The 23,365-nt window shown below is 42.0% G+C and overlaps 1 protein-coding gene across 4 annotated transcripts in view; it reads right to left on the reverse strand.

Annotated features, from left to right (window-relative positions):
- Positions 1–1,482: 1,482 nt before the first annotated feature.
- nphs1 (NPHS1 adhesion molecule, nephrin) overlaps positions 1,483–23,365 on the reverse strand; it is a 42,790-nt gene continuing 20,907 nt past the window's right edge. For 2 of the 4 annotated variants that reach the window (XM_067601843.1, XM_067601841.1), the window contains 24 exons: positions 22,632–22,667; positions 21,834–21,955; positions 21,445–21,616; positions 18,601–18,758; positions 17,490–17,631; positions 16,945–17,069; positions 16,682–16,850; positions 16,355–16,484; positions 16,001–16,173; positions 15,125–15,265; positions 14,426–14,563; positions 12,814–12,935; positions 12,054–12,213; positions 11,738–11,894; positions 11,228–11,379; positions 6,369–6,480; positions 6,108–6,289; positions 5,936–5,977; positions 5,499–5,615; positions 4,874–4,922; positions 3,545–3,677; positions 2,450–2,516; positions 2,069–2,223; positions 1,483–1,910 (listed from right to left, as the gene is read on the reverse strand). In XM_067601843.1, coding sequence (XP_067457944.1) covers positions 1,821–1,910; positions 2,069–2,223; positions 2,450–2,516; positions 3,545–3,677; positions 4,874–4,922; positions 5,499–5,615; positions 5,936–5,977; positions 6,108–6,289; positions 6,369–6,480; positions 11,228–11,379; positions 11,738–11,894; positions 12,054–12,213; positions 12,814–12,935; positions 14,426–14,563; positions 15,125–15,265; positions 16,001–16,173; positions 16,355–16,484; positions 16,682–16,850; positions 16,945–17,069; positions 17,490–17,631; positions 18,601–18,758; positions 21,445–21,616; positions 21,834–21,955; positions 22,632–22,667 — 3,044 coding nt within the window. In that variant the 3' untranslated portion in view covers positions 1,483–1,820. The remainder of the gene's footprint in view (positions 1,911–2,068; positions 2,224–2,449; positions 2,517–3,544; positions 3,678–4,873; positions 4,923–5,498; positions 5,616–5,935; positions 5,978–6,107; positions 6,290–6,368; positions 6,481–11,227; positions 11,380–11,737; positions 11,895–12,053; positions 12,214–12,813; positions 12,936–14,425; positions 14,564–15,124; positions 15,266–16,000; positions 16,174–16,354; positions 16,485–16,681; positions 16,851–16,944; positions 17,070–17,489; positions 17,632–18,600; positions 18,759–21,444; positions 21,617–21,833; positions 21,956–22,631; positions 22,668–23,365) is intronic. The other 2 variants (XR_010930418.1, XM_067601842.1) reach the window with 2 other exon arrangements.

A 23,365-nucleotide genomic window follows, 5' to 3' on the forward strand; every position in this document is an offset into this window, starting at 1 on the left:
TATATAAGATTATTATTATTATCATAGAGCCTATGGTGAATGCTTTTCCTTGAACTACAACTTTAATAATAATGAAAACCAAAGAAAGAGAAGAGATTTTTTTTCCCTTTTATTTGTAGCAGTAACCACAGTTGCAGCTTAGCTCACAGTAGCCTTCTCACCCTCTTTTTCTGTCTCTATCTGTCTTTGGCTGCCCACTCTCAGTAAGATGAATTCCCCTCATGGTCTCTCTCTCTCACTGATGTTGTGAGCTAAACTTCAATCCGAGAGAAAACAGGATTAGAGTCAGGCCCAAGATATGGTTTTACCTCCTGAAGACATAACCATGCTAAATACCACTTGGTACAATCCTATTGTAGGGATTCCCATGGACTAACAGTGAGGACTAAAACTCCTTGTAGCAGACAGGGAAGGGACAGGCTACTCTTGTCAGGTCCTCATCTGGATACACGGTGGAAAATGTTAATGTTGGATGGGTCAAAAGGATGATGTCTTCCAGGGTGGCACCGTGAGTCTTCTGCTCCAGTGCCAACCACAGTGATGTCAGTCCATTTTTGTGTCTAACTGACTGATTCATGTCTGTCTGCAGGCCAGGGCAGGGGGAACTGTGGGTAGTGACCATGACTGGGCTCCAAGAAAGAGGGCAAAGGTGAAAGAACAAAACAAGGTCAAGGGAGGGGGGGGATAGAGTAAGGACATAAACAGAGAAAAGAAAGGAGCTGGTGAAAAACAATACTGTCTGTGTTTTAAAGTCTGTGTAAAGGACAATCAGAGATTTCTTTTTAAATCCATCATACATGTTAGAAAATAATTGCTGAAAACATGTGAAAAGACAGTTAACTATGTATTACTGAATTGTGGAGTTAGAGTGTTAAACTGTTTCACCATTTCTGTGTTCAAGATCTTTTGGGCAGGCCTGAAATGGTGGCTCGATGACGTAGATGGGTTACTAGCAAGACCTCTCCCCCTCTATATAAACACTAGAAATATACTTATAGTTAATATTTTACACAAGGTAGTTTTACAAACTTTCATCAGAGACATCTGAGATTCACTTCATACAATCTGCTATCACTGGTCAACGTTAGCACTCAAAGAGCTATTTTAAACCCAGCTGAAGCATCCATTGACGGGTGGAGCTTCAGCTTAAGCACTGGCTGTTCAGCTGGGAAGACAGGTAGAGTCAATGCCAGCAGCTTCGGCTTCAGCACCGGCTGTGTGGCTAGGAGGTCCCTGGCCGGAGGGAGAGCATTTGCTAGGAAGCACTTCACCAAAAAGCAGAGCCAGAGAGGCAACTGCTCCAAGGGTGACGATGACAATGATGAAAATATCATCCATGTTTCTTGCCTTACATCACATTCAAATTTGTCTGGGTGGATAATTACACATTTTTCTGTCGTGTGACAAACTCAAAACACATTTATTATTGCTTTACATGGACTTTAAGAAATTGATATGCAGTACATTAGCATCATTTTGACATTCTTCATTGCATAAGGCTATTGAAGCTTTCAGATAAGTCTTCTTCATATTACTCTGCCTTGCTTATGTTCAGTCTGTCATATCTTACTGTCCATCCACACATTGCCTTTGTGGAAAAATGTTCAATGTACACAGTAAAATTTCAAAGTGAAATAGTGAGTTATAGCGTTTTACATCAAGCACTCCAGCTACATTCTACTCTTCTGACTGGTGCATTTAAGGTTACTTCTAAGTTTCCATTCAAAAAGAATAAAATAAATAACATTGTACAAGATTGTACTGAATATCTGCTATACAAGCCCTGTCAGAAAGTATCTGTTTGTTTCGACCTTCTCATTCTAGACTAATTCGCCTCGCAGTTCAAAGGGAAGATCAGTATCTCTCTGTGGTTGTTGAACATCCATGATCTCCCTCAGTCTCTCAGGATCCTGCTGAGACACAGATTGCAACTCAATTACCACAACATACATGATGAAGCTACCTTTTCTAAACTTTAAAGTTTTTAACTAAACTGTGATATTAACACTTTTTAAATTATTGTATCAAATAGGAGCTCTCACCATAGGCTGGGGTTTTGTTTACAGACCTGAGGGTAGGATGCTGATCTCCAGTCGCTCCTTTGATGAGGCAATCTGTGGTCAAACACGAACAGAGGGGGAGGACGAGAGGAAGGCAGGACATCCTGGTACAGTCCATCTCTCACATCATCATACAAATGGCTGTGAGGGAGGTGGGTGACATCTTAGAACACAAGAGAACAAGGAAATATATCAAAACATGAATATGGACAAAGACATAATATAATTAACACTTTTCTAAAATAACTTTAGTTGAATAATTGCTAATAATGAACATTAAGATAAATCAGAAAATATTCTAATTAGCCTTAGATGCTATTATAAACAAGCACAGATGTAGTTCCTGATTAGGATATCAGGTGTTTACTGTTGACCTGTTTACTGCTTACATATTTCCTCAGGGTGTGGACTGAGAGGAGGCATGTAGTCGCCAGTGGGGTGGTAGTGGGAACTTTCCTGAAGTTTGTGAAACAAAAGCAAGAGATAGCATCAGAATGACTTAAAGTAACTTCAGGTAAATGAGAATTCCAGGTGTCTTATGAATGGTTTTCCCAAATTACACACACGCAAAATGAAAACCCAGACAAATAAAAATGTGTTTTCTGACTGGCCCCTACAAGTATTCAACCATGCAGTTAGTTTTGGTTTTATTTACTTAGCTTGATACATCCATTTCAGATAATTCTGGGGTGGATTTCTGTCTCCTCCCCAGTAAAATTGAGGTGAATAAAACTTGCTGTGAGTAGTTTTAAACGGGAACCATAGAGGATGACAGAACATATAGTCCCTATAAAAATGGTTGTCAGTGAGGTCTGTGGATTATCCAGGGTAATGGGTACATTTTTCATACAAAGAAATGTTGCAGTTGAATGATTTTAAATGTAATTTTCCAGTACTGTGAGGACCACCTGCATTGTTTTGCATCTTAGAGACAGACATCTCAAAACCTGGGTAAATAAAACCAAAACTATTTGTATACAGTTAGATACCAAATGAGGAAATATATTTTTAAAGTTATTTGAACCAACTCTCACAGGTATGTGTTGTTCTAAATCAGGGTTGAGATAAAGCCTGCCTCCAAGGGAATTTGAGGTTTCATTATATTCCATCCTGACAGCACAGTTGCTATCTGTTTTCTTTTACCTCACTCGACGGATTTCTTCAAGGTTCAAATCCTTGTTGGCCTTTTTGAAGTACAAAATGATAATTTCTCTGAGATCGATGTGTATTTTGAATGCTAATGATGCAGTATTGATCTATGTTCCATCTCTGTGAACAGCTAAAGGTTTCATTAGTTTATCTATCCACTTTCCTTGTTATGGATGAATTCTCCACTTCCTCTCCTGCCAGATTCCTTCACCCCCTGTCTAACCTCTTTCCTCCCCTAATCTGTTTACTCAACCTTTTCTGTATCTCTGCATATTTTTCTCAATGTCTCTTTCCCTCATCCTGCTCTTCCCTCTCCTCCTTAGTTCTGTTCTTACCAACGCATAGCTCTCGTAGACATTGCTGTCTGTTTCACATTCAGAGTCGATGAGGAGGGTGCGCAGGGCTGCTTTGTTGACCTTTTCTCTGCTTTCATACTTATTGGAGTTGCTTGCAGTTGACTGACTGGACCTGCATGGAAAAATTAGAATCTGTCATTTGCTTTTACTTTTCTGTGCTTTTGTTACTTTCACATGTTTTGTTTTGTTTTTTTTTTGGGGGGGGGGGGGGGGGGGGGCAGTGATGAACAACAAATTTAGAGCAACTAATATTAATACAAATTTGGCAAAAATTACGCAAAAATGTTTCCTCTTTGTTGCACTACCAGACTACAGATGTAAAAATTAGAAAGGTTTTGATGTGAACTATGAAAATTGAGCTTTCTTCAAGGGCCAAATGTTTTTGCTGGAGGGCCAGATTTGGCCCATGGGCTGCTATTTGCCTACCACTGCTGTACTGTAACTAACAGAGATGCACTCAGGACACTTTGCAACCGTTTTTCCTAAGAGGCTGTTTACACTTGGTTTTAAAATGCGTTTCAGTGATCCGAACACAATTGGGCAGCCGAGACACACTGCTGTTCACACCTGTGTCTACAATGCGTCTCCAAGGTGTCCAGCTGACCACTTGTGTTCAGATTTCGTTACTGCCTATGTCACTTCAAGGTCAAAGAGCCCTGCGCACACTTATTACAGCAGTCTGTTGCCAGACAAGTGCCGGATATGTTTCACATGGGCTAGCTAAGAAATGTTTCCAGACCTGATATACATGTATGGGCTATTCCAACTGTTGAGATTGGCAGGACAAAGTATTTGGCGTTGGTGCGCTGTCACCAAAACAACCACCATGTCCTGCATTGATGACATATTTTCTTGTTATGTCCTTGTCGGTGACGCATCAGGACACATTAGCGTTTACACTACAAAAGATATGTGGTCAAATTCATCCCAGACCACCTTGGCAAGCGGTTTCAGTGATTGAATCACAATGCATCTTGGTTGTCGTTTACACTTGTATTTAGCACTGTCCACTTGTGATCCAATCACTATAAAACACATTATAAAACCAAGTGTAAATGGGGTCTAAAAGTCTTTATAAGAATGCATCTTGTGGTATGCTGCATATCCCTGTTTATTGCAGGACTGTGGTGCAAGTTTGATGACACTGATATAAATGGATATTGACAGAAGCTTGTTTTGCCTGCCTGGCTGTTTTAGTAGCTGGGTCAGCCAATGGATCAGGTCTCAGACTTCTTAGAGTGGATGCGGATGTGTGTCTCTTTATTACTTCTACTGCAGGTAGAAGTTACCTGCAGTAACATAACTTACCCATCCTCTCCGTTCTTCTTTTCATCCAACACACTGCCTTCCCTACCCCCTGCAGGGGGAGCAGACACAGGAGGAAAGACGCTTAATGTGCAGAAATTAGAACTTGAAGAGAGGAGCATCATCTCATAAGCACTGAAATTGATCAGAGCAATAAAAAGGCCAGAAAAAGAGAGTGAATGAAAGACAAGTAAGCTGGGAAAAATCTATGTAAAAAACCAGAGGGCAGAAGAAGGTGAGGAATGAAAAATAAAATACAGAGGGGGGTGTGAACCTGACAGTTAGACTGAAGAAGAAACAGAAAGAGACAGAGGGAGAGATAGACGAAGGACATAAAACTAGCAAATGAGATAAAAGATATGGACGAAACACAGAAGTGACAGCTTTGAGGGATGAATGTGGCGGGAGGTAGAGGCTTAGAGAATGAGCAGAAGGAAAGGAGACAGGATAGACGGATAGAAAGAGGGACATGGAGAAATGAGAAGAGAGTGAGAGGCTGAGCTGACAATTGCATCATGGTTCAGAGTAATTTCTTGAGAGTTTTGTTGAGGAATCAGGGCATTATCATGACAGAAAGTGATGTAGGAAACACTTTCACATCCTCAGATGAAAAGATCATTATGGTCACCTGTTTGGCCTCGCCTCTTTTTCCACCTTAGTCCAAGGAAGCAACCCAGTGAATTCAATACCAGCAGGATACCAAAGACCACTGTAAACACCACTGTCAAATAGGCTGGCAGTGCACCTGGTTCACAAAACATTGGAAATTAGCTCAATGCATAACAATGAAAAATAAAGAGGAAGTAATAAGGACATTTGGGAAGATATGAACTGACTGGGGCAGACCCAACCACTCTCTCAATTGTCTTTATTGATAAAAGACTAGCAGAGGGGGGAAAGTATGGGTGGGCACCATGACAACTGCTACTCTCATAGGGCAAACATTAGCAGCCTTGGAGGTGCATACATTAACATGATTTAGCCAAATGAAGCTAGCTGCTGTGCAAATAGCAATCTCCAACTCCCCTTAAGAGCTTTTTTAGGGAGTTGTGATAAAAGATAGACCTGATGAGTCATCTGTGGGGACGTCTTCTACTTCTTTCCTCTCTGTAGAGAAAGACAAAAACTTAAATGTCACACTTTTAAGCATAAGAAGCTGTATTGATATGGACTGTAACATGGTTGTACAGTACAGTACAATCATGTCACTGTCAGGCTGGGGTTACTCCAAACTGACCCATGGTGGTGATGGTCAGTACTGCATTGTTGTCAGCATAGTCACTCTCTCCCATTGCATTGAGTGCATTGACAGAGAAGTTGTAGGTGGTGACAGGCTGCAGGTCAGTGATAGTGAATGTCGTCGCACTGGGAGGAAAGACGTCCACATACAAAAAGCTGGCTGAGCGCTCCCAAAGGTATCTGTCAACCAAAAGGCACCGTCACATACAATTCTTCGATTATGTCATTATTAAACTAACATCCTCTTATGATGTCTCACCTTATGCGGAATCTTTGTCGCAAACCACCATTAAAGCCGGGGATCCACTCCAGAGTGACAGAGTCATGGCTAACGCTGACCTGGCGAAATGATGAGGGAGGATCTGGGTGATCTAAAGGTTGAACGAGAAGAAGATATGTGGAAAAATCTAATGTTCTCTGTGGCTATTTGAAAAAGCTTTAGTTGCTCAGAAATTGAGATGTGTGTCATGAGATAGTCATGTGTTTATATCCGTTGTTTCTGATTTAACACAAGGCCCTGCTGGCCTACAGGATTGTGTCTCCCTCTCTTCTTTGGAGCTGTTATATATGGACGAAGAGATTATATCAACATTGAGTCCTTTTGACAGAAATAGAAGAGGAAGAAAACGATTTGATTATTTTCACATTTCCCATCGGACACTGCTTTCCAATTCAAGGGGTGCAATCACAATCCCATCATATTGAAATGTAATGCACATGTACCATCTGACTATTTCACGATAAGATGATTTTGTTTGAAAATGAAGTGTTTAATGAAAAAGCATTTACCTCAGGGAAAAATGTTTGATTTGTGGTTGGAGAATTGTTATACGATTTAAGACACATATTTTTAAATACTACAGTATTTTAAGTGTGGAAGATTTCATGAAGAAAATTGGCAATAACTGCTGATGATAAATAATGAAAAACAGGGAGTAAAATTAAATCAGGGAGGGGAGATGATCATCATGGTCAAAACTTGTCAACAAGCCTCCAAAGCCTCTCCTGTTTTTTTTTTTTAAAAATCTCCTCTTAATCAGTTTATACCACGGGCTTCTAAAGAACATGTTTTTGACAGCAACAGTTTTGCATTTTTAACAGTGCATCACTCCTTATTTGCTTTTTCTTTAGATCGTGCTTTGTTGTATGAATGATCAGGAAACATGGGCAGAGCCGATCCCTCTCAGAACAAAGTGGCTGATTTGTCCAATATATCCAACCAAAGTCATGCAATGAAGGATGAAGCCTCTTGATTATTATCAATATTGTGAACAAAGATCAAAGGAGGCTAACCAGGCCTTCAGTCTGACACGAGGCACTGCTTCAGTCAGGGTAGTGAAGAGAAAGTGGATTATTTTGCATGAAAAAAAAAAGAAGGGTGGTTTTGGGGGCAGAGGGAGAGATAGTCAAGGAGAGAAGGGGGAGAGATAGTTGAGCAGCAACACAAGAAGAAGATGCTCTACCCGTCTCTGACTCCAGGCTGCAGCCCAGTTTGCAGAGTAAATAATTCCCACTATCAGCTCCACTCATAAGATTCTAGGGCAAAGAGGTCAACCTTATTTGGATCTCGCCTCCTTCAAATCCAAAAAGCACCATGCTAAGAAAAAAAAACCCCTCTCTTTTCCTCTCGGGCTCTCAAATGATAAGGAAGCATTTAAAATTTATTATCACTGCTTCAGATTAATTATGAATATTCACAGTGCTAAGAAAATTACTGTGGAAAAACAGGGCCAATATTGGATTGTATTTTATGGTTTTTATAATAAACATTAAATGTGTGTCCAATGGTGGCTATGAGCCTTCGCAGGACTGTGTTGATAATAGTGGAGGTGTAAGGATACACTGGTAGCTTGAGGGCAGAAAAGTCTAAGCACACTGGGACAGCTAAGTATATCAGTGCAGCATTATCTGAGAGAGAAGTGAAGTAGTGCTATAGGCTAAATGATAAGGTAGAGATACAGCAGTGGAATACGTTTTTTTTAAGGGCTGACACTCAGGAGCAATAACAGCTCTCTCAAGTTTACAGAATTCTGCATCTTCAATGGCCCTCCCACACTATTGTAATGTTGCTGGAAAAGGCTGATAAACCTTGGACGAGGCAGCATAGACACAATTATTTTGAGATGCTGCCAAATTAGAACCAAAGGAAAAATTTGTGCTCCGCTGCCAAGTACGTGATATGCATAATCCCTACATGTTGTGTGCCCTAACCACTGACTTTGATCGTTCGCCATTAATTTAAAGCTGCATTAGGTGATTTATGACCACTAGGGGGCAGAAAGACTCCAATACATGTGACAGAAACACAGGCTTGATATACTATAGGGTTTTTTAGTTGCTTTAGCAAACAATTACTTACACATCCAGACACAAATCAAAAGGTGTCTGGCTATGTGACAACTGTAAGTAAATCCACACGCCTTTAAGCTTTGGTTTAGTCCTCTAATTCTGTGTTTTTATCTTTAGCATACCTGATGATTTTCTTCACAATCCACTCACCTTTTAGGCTCTCAGCCATTTTGTGCTGGGCAGGTAGCCTACACTCGTAGGCGCGTAGCCAGTAATGGGCCTGGGCGGCACTGGCCCGCCCACATTACTCACTGGCCCACCCAGCCAAGTTTGATCAAAAAATATTTACTTTACATTTACATTTACTTGATTTATTGTTGACTTCATATGCGTGTTGAATTTGTCCTCTGATTAAAACGGAACTGTTGAAATAAATTGTAAGAAGAATGGGTGCTCTGGTTCTGACACACAGTCCTTCCTGAGTTACCTTCAGTCAACTAGCTGCAATGGCTAAACAAAGTTTTTAATGTCTTATTTGAAAAAAGTTGAGGAAGAAGAAACTCCACCACCTCCATCGACTGAGGCCACCAGACTCATCAGCCCACAACGAGGTCAGCCCGGCCGCTTGCTCGCTGGCGATATAGTGCTTACTCCTGATCAGCCTGATGCAGGTTCACCCATAGCCGAGGGAAGTAGGGGTGCTTGGGCTACTGCAGCCTCCAGGTGGCTGGCAGCCTATGGGCCCATTTGTGTTGCAATATTTTTTTCTGTCGTGTGTGAGCTGTCCAGCAAAAACAGACCCTGCTGTAACAGTCATTAAGACATACTGTGTTGCCTAGATATAAGAGAAACAACGTCATCAGACAGTGCAGTGGCATGTATGCTATGAATGGACGCATATTATTGAGCTCCTGTTTTTTCTTTTTGTCTCTCAACTCAAGAGTAACATTTTGGTTACGCGTGGCCTCTGTTTTGTTCATGTATGATAAAATAGTAGCTGCACAATCGGGCTTGGTAAGGATGATGTGAATACTAGTAATAAACAATGAACATGGTGGAAATCCCAGTATCAGTGTGACTGTGAGTTTTTGACTTGTCCTCTTCTATTTCAACCAAGAAACACTGACCAAACTGTCACAATGGATGTAGAAGATAGTGGAGTGGGGAAACGAACCGGGCGTGGGATGTGTGGCTCACAGACCCAGTTGAAACATGCCTGTTAGAATTGTCTCAGGCAGCCCGACTACTAAAAACTGTAGTTATCAACTTGACAGAACAGAGGAAACTCTCCAAAGGAAACAGAATTAAACTTTTAGCTTCTGAAATAAATTTTTAAGACAGCCCTGATGGAGCTCAGAATTTATCAGGAGGACGGCTGCTTTACTCCAAACAATCTCACTGTATGAACCTGGACTGTGTGTATGACCTTTTGGATGTGTAGAAGAACACAGAACATTAATTAAAATTAGATCCTGACTGATCCTGTCGGCGTGTCGGGAGATTTAAATAATCAATGAAGTTACACTGTGCCTCGTGCGTAAATGCGCAAAGCGTCTCTCTCAATGGAGAGACACACTTATTGTTTCTGCTGTGGTGGTATTGCTGCAAGTATTTAATAAACTCAAACATTTTTGAGGGAGGAGGTGTTTAATAATCAGCAACACCCCGGCACCACCAAGTGAAATCATGTTCTCGCAGCTATGTGTTCACCCGCCGATTTATGTGTCATTTATAAACCACATTCACAGCTCAATTTGTATGCATTTCCCTGCACAGCCAAGAATGGAAAATCAAGGTGCTTCTCATCAAAGTGTTATGGACAGTTTTCTTGATTCGAGAATAGAGTGTAAGGATGAAGTTTTCTGTAAAATGTGCAGATTTGTTTTTTTGTGAGATGACTGATACTGAAGCAACAATGGCTGTAGGCTATAATGAATGCACGAGGGATATGTTACATGTGTGATTTTTGTCTAAGTTAACACCTTCTCTGCTGTGTGAATTTATGTTTAGTTGCCACTTTGTGCAATAAAATAGTAATTAACAGTGCTTATCAACAGTGCTGTAGAGCCGATGCACAGCTGGTCTTGCTGGTGCAAATAAACTGTATTTTAGGCTGAGTAGGCTATAAAAGACCACTTTTTGTCCATAGTCTACTGTTGTGTACAGCCTTTATTGTCTGATGCTCGGTTGGTTGAGCATGTTGGATAGGTAAACTGGTCGCTCGTTTTCCAGTTTGTCTATTTGTTCTTTTTTCTTCTTCTAACTTTTCATAAGTTAGTTTTTCTAGAAAAAAGATGGCCCACCCACTTTTGTATTGGCCCACCCAAAATACAGTTTCTGCCTATGCCACTGAGAGTGGTGAGACTCAACCACATAATGCTGGCTAGGAAACCAAAACAATGAGCTAAAAGTGGATAAAAGCGGCTAAAGCTTTGTAGAGCTGCAGAGTTGGATGTTCATTCTCAGAGGCTTTGTATTACTAGTGACCCAATCACATGACAGAGTAATACTACGTATTGTTACAATACAATAACACATTGTTGCTGTGCATGGAAAAACCAGGTGTCACCAAAATTGATGATTTTGAAACTTTCAGATGAACTGAGCGATCAGTGAAAGAAAGCTGAACAAACCATTTAAAAACACACTGAATTATCTGAAAAATGCATTGCCACAAAGCTTAAAACAGGGTTGTTTTTTTAGCTCATGAAAAGCTGATGTTTTGGAGATACGTGTTTTTTTACAGGACTGCAGCAATGGATGTTGTGGGAAGAGAGCTACCTACTGTATACACACACAGAATAATGCAGATGTACACAGATACAGTACTTGTGCTGACGAGCTGGATGTCTAGCTTGTCTTCCCCAAGTGAGTTGCGAGCAGTGCAGCTGAAGACAGCATAGTCCAGAGCTGCGCTCACATTTACCACTCGGACTGTGCTTGTGTGGAAGGCGCCCTCCCTCACAGTCCGCTCCTCATACCTGCAGCACGCACGTATGCACACACACACACACACACAAAGAAAGGGATATAAATCCTAAGCAGACAGACAGCAGGGATTTCGATGTCCTGCAGATTGCACTAAGTCACCCAATTTCACACATCAAAGAAGCATTAAACAGGTATTTGCATAGTGAAAAGCTAAGAATAAAATGCACTAAATCTGGATTTAGTAGTGAAATAGCAAGAAATAGCAAAATAATATATTATATTAGGGTACAACCTAATGTGATTGTGAGGATTCATCTATATAACCAAATGCTGACAGTAGCATCAAAGTTAATAATGAAAATAATAGCAAGAAAAGAATTTCAAATAAAATAATGTCTACTCTCTAACCTGGGGTTTGCAAAGTCCATGAGTGCACCATTTTTTTCCCATGAGAAGTCGACACGAGGAATACCCTCTGCCTGACATACTACTTCAGCTGTAGTTGTGCCATCCCCTCTACTTGCTACCTTCCTCCATTGGGCTCCTTTCTGAAGCTCTGGTTTGACTGCCCAAGACATGATGGACATAGAGGTAACTCATGCAGAAACCAGACACAATACAGGACTAAATGTACACATGTAGTTGTTGACAGGTACAAAAGCATGTGCATTTTCCTACAAATTCTGTTCTGCTCTGACACAGAGAATAAATGATATGAACTCACACTGCACAACCAGCTGCACATCTGCACTGGCAGGGGGTGCTATGCCATTATTGACTATGCACTGGTAAAGTCCAGCATGAGCCCGAGTCACATCATGGATGGTCATGAGGCCTGATTCATCTTCCTGGGTCTCCTCTCCCATCTCCACCTCCTCTTCTCCCTGTGGAATACAGAGTGAGGGTGAATAAGCGGAGGACAGCAGCTATCCCTCAATACACTTTCCCCTCCTCCTAGGTGAGGGCTAGAGCTGGGGGGCTGCGTGAAAGAGCAAAACAGATAGACAGTGAAGGAGAACTGAGCGGGAAACAATCAGGACTTGAGGTGGGGATGAGAAGGGCGTCGGGGGAGCGAGCACTGAGGATAGAGAAGGATAATGCCAAGGGTTGGAGAGCCACGGGGAAAGAGAAAAGGAGGGGCTGTGCAGGTTGAAAGCGGGACACACAGTACTGCCAGGGGGTGGGTTAGACCAGAGAAGGCATCAGTAGATACAGAGACCACGCCACATTGACAAATGTGCCCTTTAGTCACGCAGCAGTAATGAAAGCTATTTTTCTGGATTTGGGCTGAGTGTAGAGCCGGAAGAGGTGGGGTGGAAGGATAGTTAGAGCCAGTGAAATATGGTGCATCTGTGCATTTAGAAAGGCCAGTGGTAAATGGTGAGAACAGATAAAATAATAGAAAGGAAGCCAGATAAAGGAAATATAATTCAGGGGATGACTGTGTTTCTGTGTATGTGAGTGTCTGTCCATGTGGCTCTCACCAGCCATTTCCAAGAGAACATGTCAGGTATAATGGGGTTGGCATCTGCCACACATATCAGGTCTGCTGTTTCCCCCAGGTTCACAAACACAGGGTCTTTCTCTGCCTTAACACTGGGAGCATCTGAGAGTAAGAAAAAGGGACAAGGCTAAAGCAGGGCCAAAGGTTAACATGCCAACCTGGGACACATCATTTACCAACCCATTAAACAGGCATGCTGCATTGCTATAATTACTTTTTAACTCATTTGCCTTTGAACTTGTTCATAACCCCGTCCTAACTGGCCTCTAAGTTCCAGATGCAATGCCATTAACCTCTCTATATGTTAGAGCATTGCAGACGCTTTTGCAACAAACTGAGAAATGGTCATGTCACCCACAAGCCCCACTCCACTGACGGTACATCCCATTTCTGACTTTGATAGACTGGTCAATTCTTCCTCTCTTGATTCTTCCCTTCATCCATCTATCCATCAAATAATTTCTGCTTCGCCATCACATCCTGACTGCTCCTATTCTTGTCTTTATTCGCCTCTACCTCACAAGTTTTTATACTTCCCATGGGTGCCATGTACTTGCAACAATAAGGCCATTAGTGCCTACTTGTCTAAAACTATGTTCACACTTGAAGAACAGTGGTGGGAAACACTTGAGAGACACAGACCTCTGGGTTGGTTGGATCCACTTGTGTTGGCCTGCTAACCAAGACAGACATTGTTAAGTGGGCTACACTGCCACCCATAAAAGCTACTACAATCCTCCATACATAATGAATATCTACAACTGTCAAGCCCAGTCAGATCAGGACGGCAGAATCCATTAGGCTTGTACCATGGGCTTTGGTGAATCGGGCAGACCTACATTTTCAACACTTCCATTATTAAATCATCACTATCGGGGCAGAGGGCCTGGAGCTCCAGGCTGGGCCTGGGGCAGCAGTGGAGGTGCACGGCCTTGCATGGAGGCCTAATGAATGAGGCATGTTTGCTGGGGAGCAGTTGAAAGTCAATATTGTTTGGGCGTGTCTGTGTGTGTGGATGCACTGAAAGTTCCGATACTTAGCAGCTGTAGTCATGTTCAAAAACATGCTGTCAGTGGCCTAAAGACTCAAAGCCAGTGTACAAAATGAAAAATTATTTGCAAGTAAACTTCAGGTTGTTCTCTGTATTTAAAAGGAAGTCAGGCTGCTCAATAGAGATGAATGATGTGTTTGACTTGTGACCCACAGAGCCCCACAGGTGTACCTGCAAATCTGACATGTTAGAACCAATTCTATATTTACTCTCCCAGCTCTCTCTCTGTCTTTTCTATTTTGTCCATTTTTCTTCTGGGACGTGCTCTTAGGTACTTCCCTAGAAATTGTTGTAAACTATCAAACTAGCTAGTAAAGTAAATTGTGAAAAAACAAAACAAAATGACAAATCAAAAAAGATTGTTATTTTTAATATGTGCAAAGTAATCTACAGATATGAGTATTTAGATTTTTTTGTTTTCATGATCACAAAGAACACTACATATACCTTTAACATGAAAGACAAAAACTCTCACAACCTCTGTGTGTTGGTGCAAGGATGCATGTGTCTGCTCATCTGTACTGTGTGTGCAGGTTCTTACACTGGACGTCTAGCTTGATGTAGATTTGGTTGACACCCTCATCATTTGTACACTTAACAGTGTAAACTCCGGCATCCTTCCTTGTCACATTCTTGATCTCCAGCAAGGACTCGTCGGACCAGTCGTAACGTGGACTCTCTTTTAACAAAAACATGGACACACACACACACATACACACACACAGGCAAACCAATGGTAAATTAAGTATTCATTACATGCTCATCAACCGCATGTCCTCTGGCCACTGGTCTCTAAGTGACATCTAATCCTGCATTATTGATTGGGCTGGCTGGATTCCCACATCAAGCCAACAATAGGCTGCGTGAGAAACACTTTCTGTACCCCAGCACTCATAATGAAATAGGTGGATTTCCACATAAAGGATGCAGTTATTCTATGGGGGGGGCTGCGTATGATGGAGCTAACAGAGTTAACAGAGAAAGAGAGTGGGTGCAGCAGGGTGACATCGGCCTGGAGGGGAAGCCAGGTTTAGAACCGTTGTGTTGTATTCAGGGAGACAGCAATCCTCATTTAGACTGCATACATTAGAGCCATAATGAGAATCACATTTGGCAGGGTCCCATGCTGGCTAACCTGCCATGTTTTATTCAGACCCTGAATGGCAGAGCTGAGTGCTTACTTGCTGGCTCAGCTCAACTAGGACCTGGTTTATAGAGCCATCACACAGCCCTGGATCACCTTTGACCAGCTTCTCCCTGCGGTGCAGCCAAACACAGGAGACCTCCTCCGGGTTAGCTGAGACCAGCAGTGGGATGGTTGCCATGTCATCCTCCACCACCTGGACCTGCTTTGGCTGGTCTGGGCTGAACTCTGGTGGGTCTGACAGAGTACACAGCACACAGCACACAAATACAGCTTAGTTGGATTTGCACCAAAAATTCATGAGCACAGGCACAGATACAAAATCAGGCCCACAGAATGACAAGAACCAGCAAGATAGGACACAAACACACACAAAACATGTTGAGCATGAAAACAGAGAGAGACACTAATGAGAGTCAAAACAGTAGAAAGTTGACATCCCACCAATAATTCCAGATCTAACCAACTTCACACACTTAGACGATGGGGGAGTAAGGTAATGCGGGAGGGAGAGGGACAGGCATTAAAACGACGAGTGACAGTACTGTTGTCCAACTGCAGCTCCGCACAAACACACAGTGACATTCCTTCATGCTCATACACAGTACCAAGCTTTGAAGCAGTGGCTGGCTGCTGCCTGTGAAATGGCATCAAAGACAAACATGGCCATGCAGCAAAGCAAATGCACAATTAGGACACACTGCCGCAGAGCTCAACAGACCCACAAATCACAACAAAGGTTTCCAGTAAACAAAAAAAAAAAAACACACACACACACACACACACACATACACATACAATGTGCAAAAGTACACCAGCAAAGCAGCTTACATCCCCACCATTATAGATCATCATTATGCATCGTTTAAGATTTATGCAAACCACATCTCTTGATCACTCGCCAAGAAAAAAAGGAGGGAACAAACAAACCAAGAAAGACAGAAAAAAAGAAACTATTCACCCTCTACTTACACAGCACATTGAGTTTGAAGAATGTGTTGGCCCCCTCAGCTAGCACATGACTGTAGGCCTGGCAAATGACCCTCTGGTTGTGATGCTGTGAACTCAAAGTCAGGGATAGAGAACTGCGCACTGAAACTCCACCAAACTGAGCTTTCTTGGGTGGGTGCTCCACCCCCTGGAACCTAGGACACAAATCCCATTCAGCAAATCCAATCAACAGGGTAGTTTAAGTTCACCAAACAATCATGGATATTTCCACATTTAACAGGATAAACATCATTCGTTCAGAAGTGTTTAGCCCCTATCAACATTTGTCACTGGAACTATTTGCTATGGGCTTTTCCACCCACTGCCTTGCCAAACCTGAGTAGGCCCAGACTCCATGAGATGTTGGCCTTTGGGTTACTGCTTCCAGATAGGCACTCCAGCGTTAGCATCTGGCCCTGACGTACCTCCTCCTGGTTGGCTGTGATTTTCATACTTACTGCTGGAACTTGGGAGCCAAGGAATAAACGAGAAAACACAATCTTGACTAACTGACAATATCAAGATCAAGAGTAGAAAATGTAGCTGAAAATCTGTGCAAATGGGTTTATATCAAACCCATTTATCTGATATTGTGCTTTTTCTCTCAGCCAAGTTAGACTGGAATAAAGGTCAGGCTGTGTTTAGAGCTTCAGTGTAACTCACACTGAACCATGAGCTTAGTATGGGCAGAAATGGTCTTCTTTGCCTCATTTGTGGCGTCACAGCGGTAGGTAGCCATGTTATCACTTGCAGTCAGGACCAGGACCAGCTCTCGAGCCACACCCCTATCAAAGGATGTCTGCTTCAGTGCATCTGTCACCTTCTTCCCATTCTAAAACAGGAAGGAGTTATATTACACATAGAAGTTTATGTACTCTGGGCATGCTAACACACACATACAGATAGACAGGCCTATATGAACTAACCTTGAACCAAGTTAGGCTTCCAGTGGGATTCCCTCCAGTGGAGAAGCAGATGAGATGGACCTTGTTCCCTGAACGAAGGGGGACATCTTGAGGAGGAGCTTCAAGCCATATCTTTTGAGGGGGGTCTATCATAAAAGGATCAACAAAAGTTTGAAAATTTGGTAGAATTCTTTCACAATTTTAGTTGATGTTTAGCAGACCAGTTGTTCGTATTTAGAAACCATCACTGGCATCCGTAAGTTGAAGTCAATACCAGTCATAAAGCCTCTTTTCTTTTTCTAAATCTGGTCGAAAAACATTTCTTCTAACAAAAATATGACAAGGCAGACTGAAAAATAGTTGCTGATTCTGTGTTTGTGATTATATTTGTCAAGTGCTATGTTTGCTTTTTGCATTTGTTGACATTTAGAGTTGTAATTACAATTGACCCCTACTGAAGCACAATTGATGTAGAAAATCAAAAAAAAAAATCACTCCACTCTGATGTTTTATGGTGTTTATGTCTACAAGAAATGCAATCATTTCAAAAAACTACACTCACTTACAGTACACAGTGAGTTTGGTGATCTGGGTCTTAGAGAAGTGTGTGCCCTTGTTGAAAGCCTCACAGGTGAGTTTCAGTCCATCCTCCTCCCGGGAGACTCGGTGGGTCATGTTGGACATGGTTGTCATCCCACCATTGTCTCCCTGCAGACACAAAGCACAGATGACAGCTCAGTCGGGGGACAGAGAGCCTTGGTCTCTGGCATTCTCAATCTTAGGGGAGAGAAAAAAAAAATCACAGAGAAAAACAACCTACACTGGATTGTCTGGCGAATACAGATGGCAAATTAGCTGCTGTAATAACTGATGTTTTGCATGGTCTGAGATAAATAAGCATATTCATCTGACTCACCTCCTTTGCACACTGTTATAAATTGAGCAAAGCATCATTTTGCACCTGCCTGATAGTGGTCATGCCTATGCAGCACATCTGGTTATTAAAGCTATTATTGAGGTGATTACTGTAAAAGCCACAGTTAGAAAGACTAACAAAGACACTGGACAGGAGCGTCAGTCTTCATTAACCTCACACTGTTTCAGATGCATTAAAGCTCACACACAGCACACTGAGTGCCTTGTGTAAGATCAAATGAAAATGCTGCTGCCAGATGAATAAAGAGCTTGTTTAATAATGCTCATCTTTTGTGTCAGCTTTTATTCACTTCTTATTAACATACACAAAAGAGGAGAAGAGCGGCAGAATACTCTTTTTGGAATCGGCTGCTGATTCATTTGCAAAGCTGCAGCAAGCTATTCAGAGACTGCTCGTGGTCATACCATTTGCTTTCATCTATGGAGGTTCACATGGAGTCAAATTTCATATTGAGGATTCTGTTAATTCAGTGGGAGGCTTTTTAATAATTTTTTGTTGATACCCTGAAGGCAAGCTTGACTGAAGGGCAATGCTTTTGCACTTAATCGCTCATGCCTTTTGCCTTGTGTTCACAAAAAAGAAACAAAAATATACCCCTTTTCACTATTCTCTTTATACTGACCAGCATGATCATCAGTTATAAGCCAATGTGTACACTGTCTCCTGCTAAGATTGTTCTTGTCTACCTTCTTGATAGATAGATCTCAGCTTTGTGCAAATTGTGTTCTGTGTTGTCCCACCTCTTCCATAGTGACAGCAGTGGTGTTGAGCTCCTTGTAGCCCAGCCACCAGCGAATCTGGACAGGGGGATTACTGGAGGAGGCGTAGCAGGTCAAACTCAGCTCCTGCCCCTCAATGGCCTTGGAGGAACCTGACAGAGTCACCTCTGCAGGCTCAACTGATGTACACACACACATTCACACGCAAACATACAAAGACAGTGAAGTCAGTAAAAATATCGCCCCATGAATAGTATATTCAACAGCTACCTATTCTGATCACAGTGGCAGCGCAACTATTTTTGGATGTGAAACATAGAGCTATATCAAGGGTGAGGAGGAAAATCACTTTGAGTGGCAACTTGTTTTCTCAGGAGGTTTTCAATGTGGTTTTTAAAGTCTGCTTCCTTTTAACCACAGGGGGAGACAGGGTACAATAGCTGACGGCAAAGTGATGCAGCTGCATAAAGCCTTGGGGGGAATACAAAGACTGGGGACTGAGCTCGCAGACATGGGGGAGGAGGGGTCATGTATGCAGATCTTTGTGCGTATGTGTATCTATCCCACATGACACCAAATGGGTGCATTTGTGCATGCCACACATAAAGACTGTTGAAATTACACAGGTGTCGTGAGGTAAAAGAGGCATATTCATATTACACCAGTGAGACTTATTCTGTGCCCTCCAGCTTCTGCCAGAGCCTAGAGCGCAGTCAGGCAGTCAGCAGCTCATTTTCAACATCCCTGAATGGATGACTGGGAGGCATGGCACCAGGGCCTGTTGGGGGCCTTATGAGGAAAGGAGGGGTAGTGGAGTAACTTCAACCACCTTTACATAGCATGAGCAAGAGATTTCTGCAAGGACCAATCACAGTTTAAAGCATATTTACATAAAATAGATGCATCAGTCAAACAGCATTTAAGGCTTTAACTTACATTGTCTGGCTCTGTAGTGGAAATCAGGCTAGACTCAATGCACCTCATTTATAATCATTGCATAAGGAGAAAATGGGGCTTAATAGATAGTTATGTCACTTCCCAAGAAAAAGTTGGAACTTATAAAAACAAACTTGATGGGAGAATGTGTGCACCTGTACGGAAACTCTGACCCATGCATATGAGCATTTTAGAGACAGGGGAAATTGGCGACGCAGATGGTGAGGTTGTGAATTGAAGCCAGATTGTATAATGATTCCTCTCACACATTTCAATTCACTTAATATCAGATGTTATCATAAACATTCAAGCCAACAATGTTATTTTTGCTTGTGCTAGTAGTGAGTCATAACTATTCTATAAGCACCTTTCAATTAAAAGATATAGAACAACTCAAATCTTAACCAATTACATCTGTGATTTATTATTGAACTATTAATGAAATACTGAGCACAATGTGCTTTCTCACCATCCCAACCCCCAGAGCGCAGAGGATATGGCTGGGTTGCATGGTGCTCACACTTGTGGTCAGTTGTGGACCAGCACAGCACTTCTGAAATGCCAGGATGATGCCAGGATGTGGCAGGTGGCAGGATTCAGGAAAGTCTGGCTTGCCTTTCCCCAATATTAAGTGTGAATATACAGATTTCTTTTCACCTCAATCATATTAACTAACTGATGAAATGATCATCATCAGTTGTAGAAGTCCAAGATAACATCAAATAGCATTAAAGAACTGCAGAACACAGTGCTAATAGATTTTTAATAATATATTCTAATACTGTGCATATATCACCAAGTACAATTTCAGTTTTCATATAGTTTTTGTGTGTAAAATCACTGCCTTGAACATGACTGTGCCGTCAGGCGCACAGAGCGTATTGGAGACACCACAGTGGCTGCCATACAAACTCTGCCTCTCCAGTCACCTACCCCGATCCACTTGTATGCCGGACTTTGGAGTAAATTTAAATGAATACAGTGTATATTGTATTTTACTGTAGATATTAAGTGTGCGTGGTGTCATCAGTCATGTATGTGTCTATATACAGTTGATGCTTAACAAACACCAAGCAGTGATCTTCGGTGTTCCCATGCCTCCACTAGTCCATACCCTGGACTAGTGTGCAACAATGCGCTTCTTGACCTCCATGTCTGACCACTTTGTTTAATTTTTTGAATTCCAGCCATCAGCCTCAAACTTTCTTCTGCTACTGCTGCTGCTGTCCACAGGAACAACATATACATCAATATTCATGAGGGCTTTTGCATTGACTATTTATGGTTAATTGTAGAAGTGTAGAGGGTGGGATATGAGGTTCGTCCATGTGTGCATGTTTTCAAATTGATTGTGATTTATAAAGGGAAAAAATGCATGCGTACGGTTTTATGAATCTGATTATTTTTTGGCGCACGCCATTTTCGGTGTACGTACACTTTTGGTTTGGATCATACGCACTGTTTTATAAATGAGGCCCCTGGGCTATTGAATATTAATTCTGTATTTGTTTTATTGTTGCTGAAACAAACATTTTATATTCAGAGAGAAAAGTATAATCTATTAACCATGGGCGTTGCTGTTGCACAAAGTGTAGGCTTTACTGCCTCAGGATGGTGCATTGAAGCAATTCAGCTAAATTTGCGTAGCAGTATGAAAGAGCATGCAGTGATACTAATCTGGAGGCAGTCGGAAATGTGGGCTGCAGCCATAATAATCATTAGTTTCATTAATGATATTAGCATTAGAATTTTGCTGGGACAGCATAAATTGGTTTTGGAGGTAAGACTCTTATTATATTCCTCTGCCTCATGTCCATATCCTTAATAATCCATTGCTGCGAGTCCTGCCAGGGCTTTGTGTGTGTGAGTGTGCATGTGTATGTGTGTGTTTCAGCGCTGTGCACTATATTAAGCATTATTTTGACTCACAGAACACAGTGATTTTGCGGCTAACAGACAGAGGCGACGGGGACACCAGATTGACACTCTCACAGCACAGCACTGCCTGGTTGTCTGCAGGGGTGATCTTCAGGTTGAGAATACTGCTGGACTTTTGAACCACAATGTCCTCTTCCCATGTCGTGGATAGAACGTCCCCATTCTGACACAAAGATGAACACATCATACACAAAAAGAGAGGCAACATCAAGGCTATGACAAGGATAAGTTTGTATGGTCCCATATGGTGCAGTCAGTGCAGCTCAGAGGGCACTGACAATGGGATACCTACACCGCAAGTTCATTAACTAAAATGACTCATTTTGCCAGACTGACAGTGTGTTACAAAACTTCCTTGGCAGATGGTGCAGATACTTTACCTTGGTCCAGTGGAGAGTGGCTAAGGGGTTTCCACCATGAGACACACACTCCAATGTGAGCATTCTCTCTGCTAGGACTCCCTCTCTTTCCAGACCCACAATAACTGGAGGCAGAGGAGGGACTGCCCAGAAACAAGAAATAAAAATAAAAATGGAGTTGACAAAGGCATAGATGGTGATAGAAAACAGAAGAGAAAAAGGTGAAGGAAGAAAAGGGATGTAGTAACTTGGGGAGGGGAGGGGGGGGGGTGGAGTGACCATCAATAGGATAACATAAAAAAGAAACTGCACTGCGATGAGAACACTCTTGGCAATTGAGTAGGGAGCATCCCTGTTTGTTGAGACAGGGCCAATAAATTGGGCACATTCAACATGACTGTGGGATAAGAGGTCCAGATCTGATGAAAGCATTAAGTATTAAGGGAGCAGTGAGCTGGATCCAGTCCATAAAGCAAAATAACAGATGTTCAAACAGTAATAAGGCAACATGAAATATGAATAAATTACAGCCCCCTTGAATAAAATATATGCAGTAAAATAAATTAGAGGAGGACGGGCCTTTGTTATTGCTGCAATCAGTTTCAGAGAGCAGGCTGCTGACCCTGGGCCAGCGTGACAAATTGCCACCTTGCTAACAATCTGGCTGGCTGAAAATGGCCACCGCGCTGGCTTTGATGGGCTGGCATGCCGAGTAAGACTGCAGCGGTGGTCCCAAGTTCTGCAACATTAGCACTTAGCACAGAGCCCTGTTGTTGTAATACTGAACAGAGAGATAGAGAGGAAGGGAGTAATGCTCACGGTTATTGGTGATTGTTAAATCAGCAGCAGTGGCATCTAATGTGGAGGAGTATAGATAGAGACAACATTAAAGTGTCTAGTCAGCCTGTGGATAATACAGCAGCAGAGCTGGAGGAAGCGCTTGCTGCAGAAAGTGTCAGCAGCCCTGCTCCACTTTAATCAACAACATGATTTAGGCCAGGGAGAAGCAGGTGGGTAGACTCTCAGGGCTAAACAATCAATTACTTCAACTGATCAACAGAGTAGAAAATACTAAACCTACTGTAGTAAACAGAAGCTGCGGTGTGTCACACAACAATAGCTTTCATTGTTTCCTTGCCAAATAAAAGGAAAAAAAACGCTTAATGCAATGAGAGAAAAAGACACAACACGTATGCCAACTTACCTTTGAGTGCTGCAGTAACAGTTTTATTATATAATGTCACAGATTTTGTGATAATAACATGAAAGCAACAGAAACAGCTTCCCCTCCTGCTTCAGTGGATTCTAAATTTAATTTGAGCTGATGAGCATAAAAGTTTCTGGGTTAGTTTTGTAGGATTCATTATTATTAACTGCAGTGGCCTTAGCCTCCCATATTAGTCATTATAATAATGTTTAAAAATATGTAGTACTTGAAGCCTTGCTGATATAATCCATCTCAGTTAGTCTAATGGTTTATGTGTTTTGGATAATATTGGGGAAATAAGACTAAAGGTGTAAATCATTTTAATCTTGCTAAATAAAAAAGTGAA

The sequence above is a fragment of the Thunnus thynnus genome, chromosome 10 (assembly GCF_963924715.1).
Source record: "Thunnus thynnus chromosome 10, fThuThy2.1, whole genome shotgun sequence".
NCBI classification, from domain to species: Eukaryota; Metazoa; Chordata; class Actinopteri; order Scombriformes; family Scombridae; genus Thunnus; species Thunnus thynnus.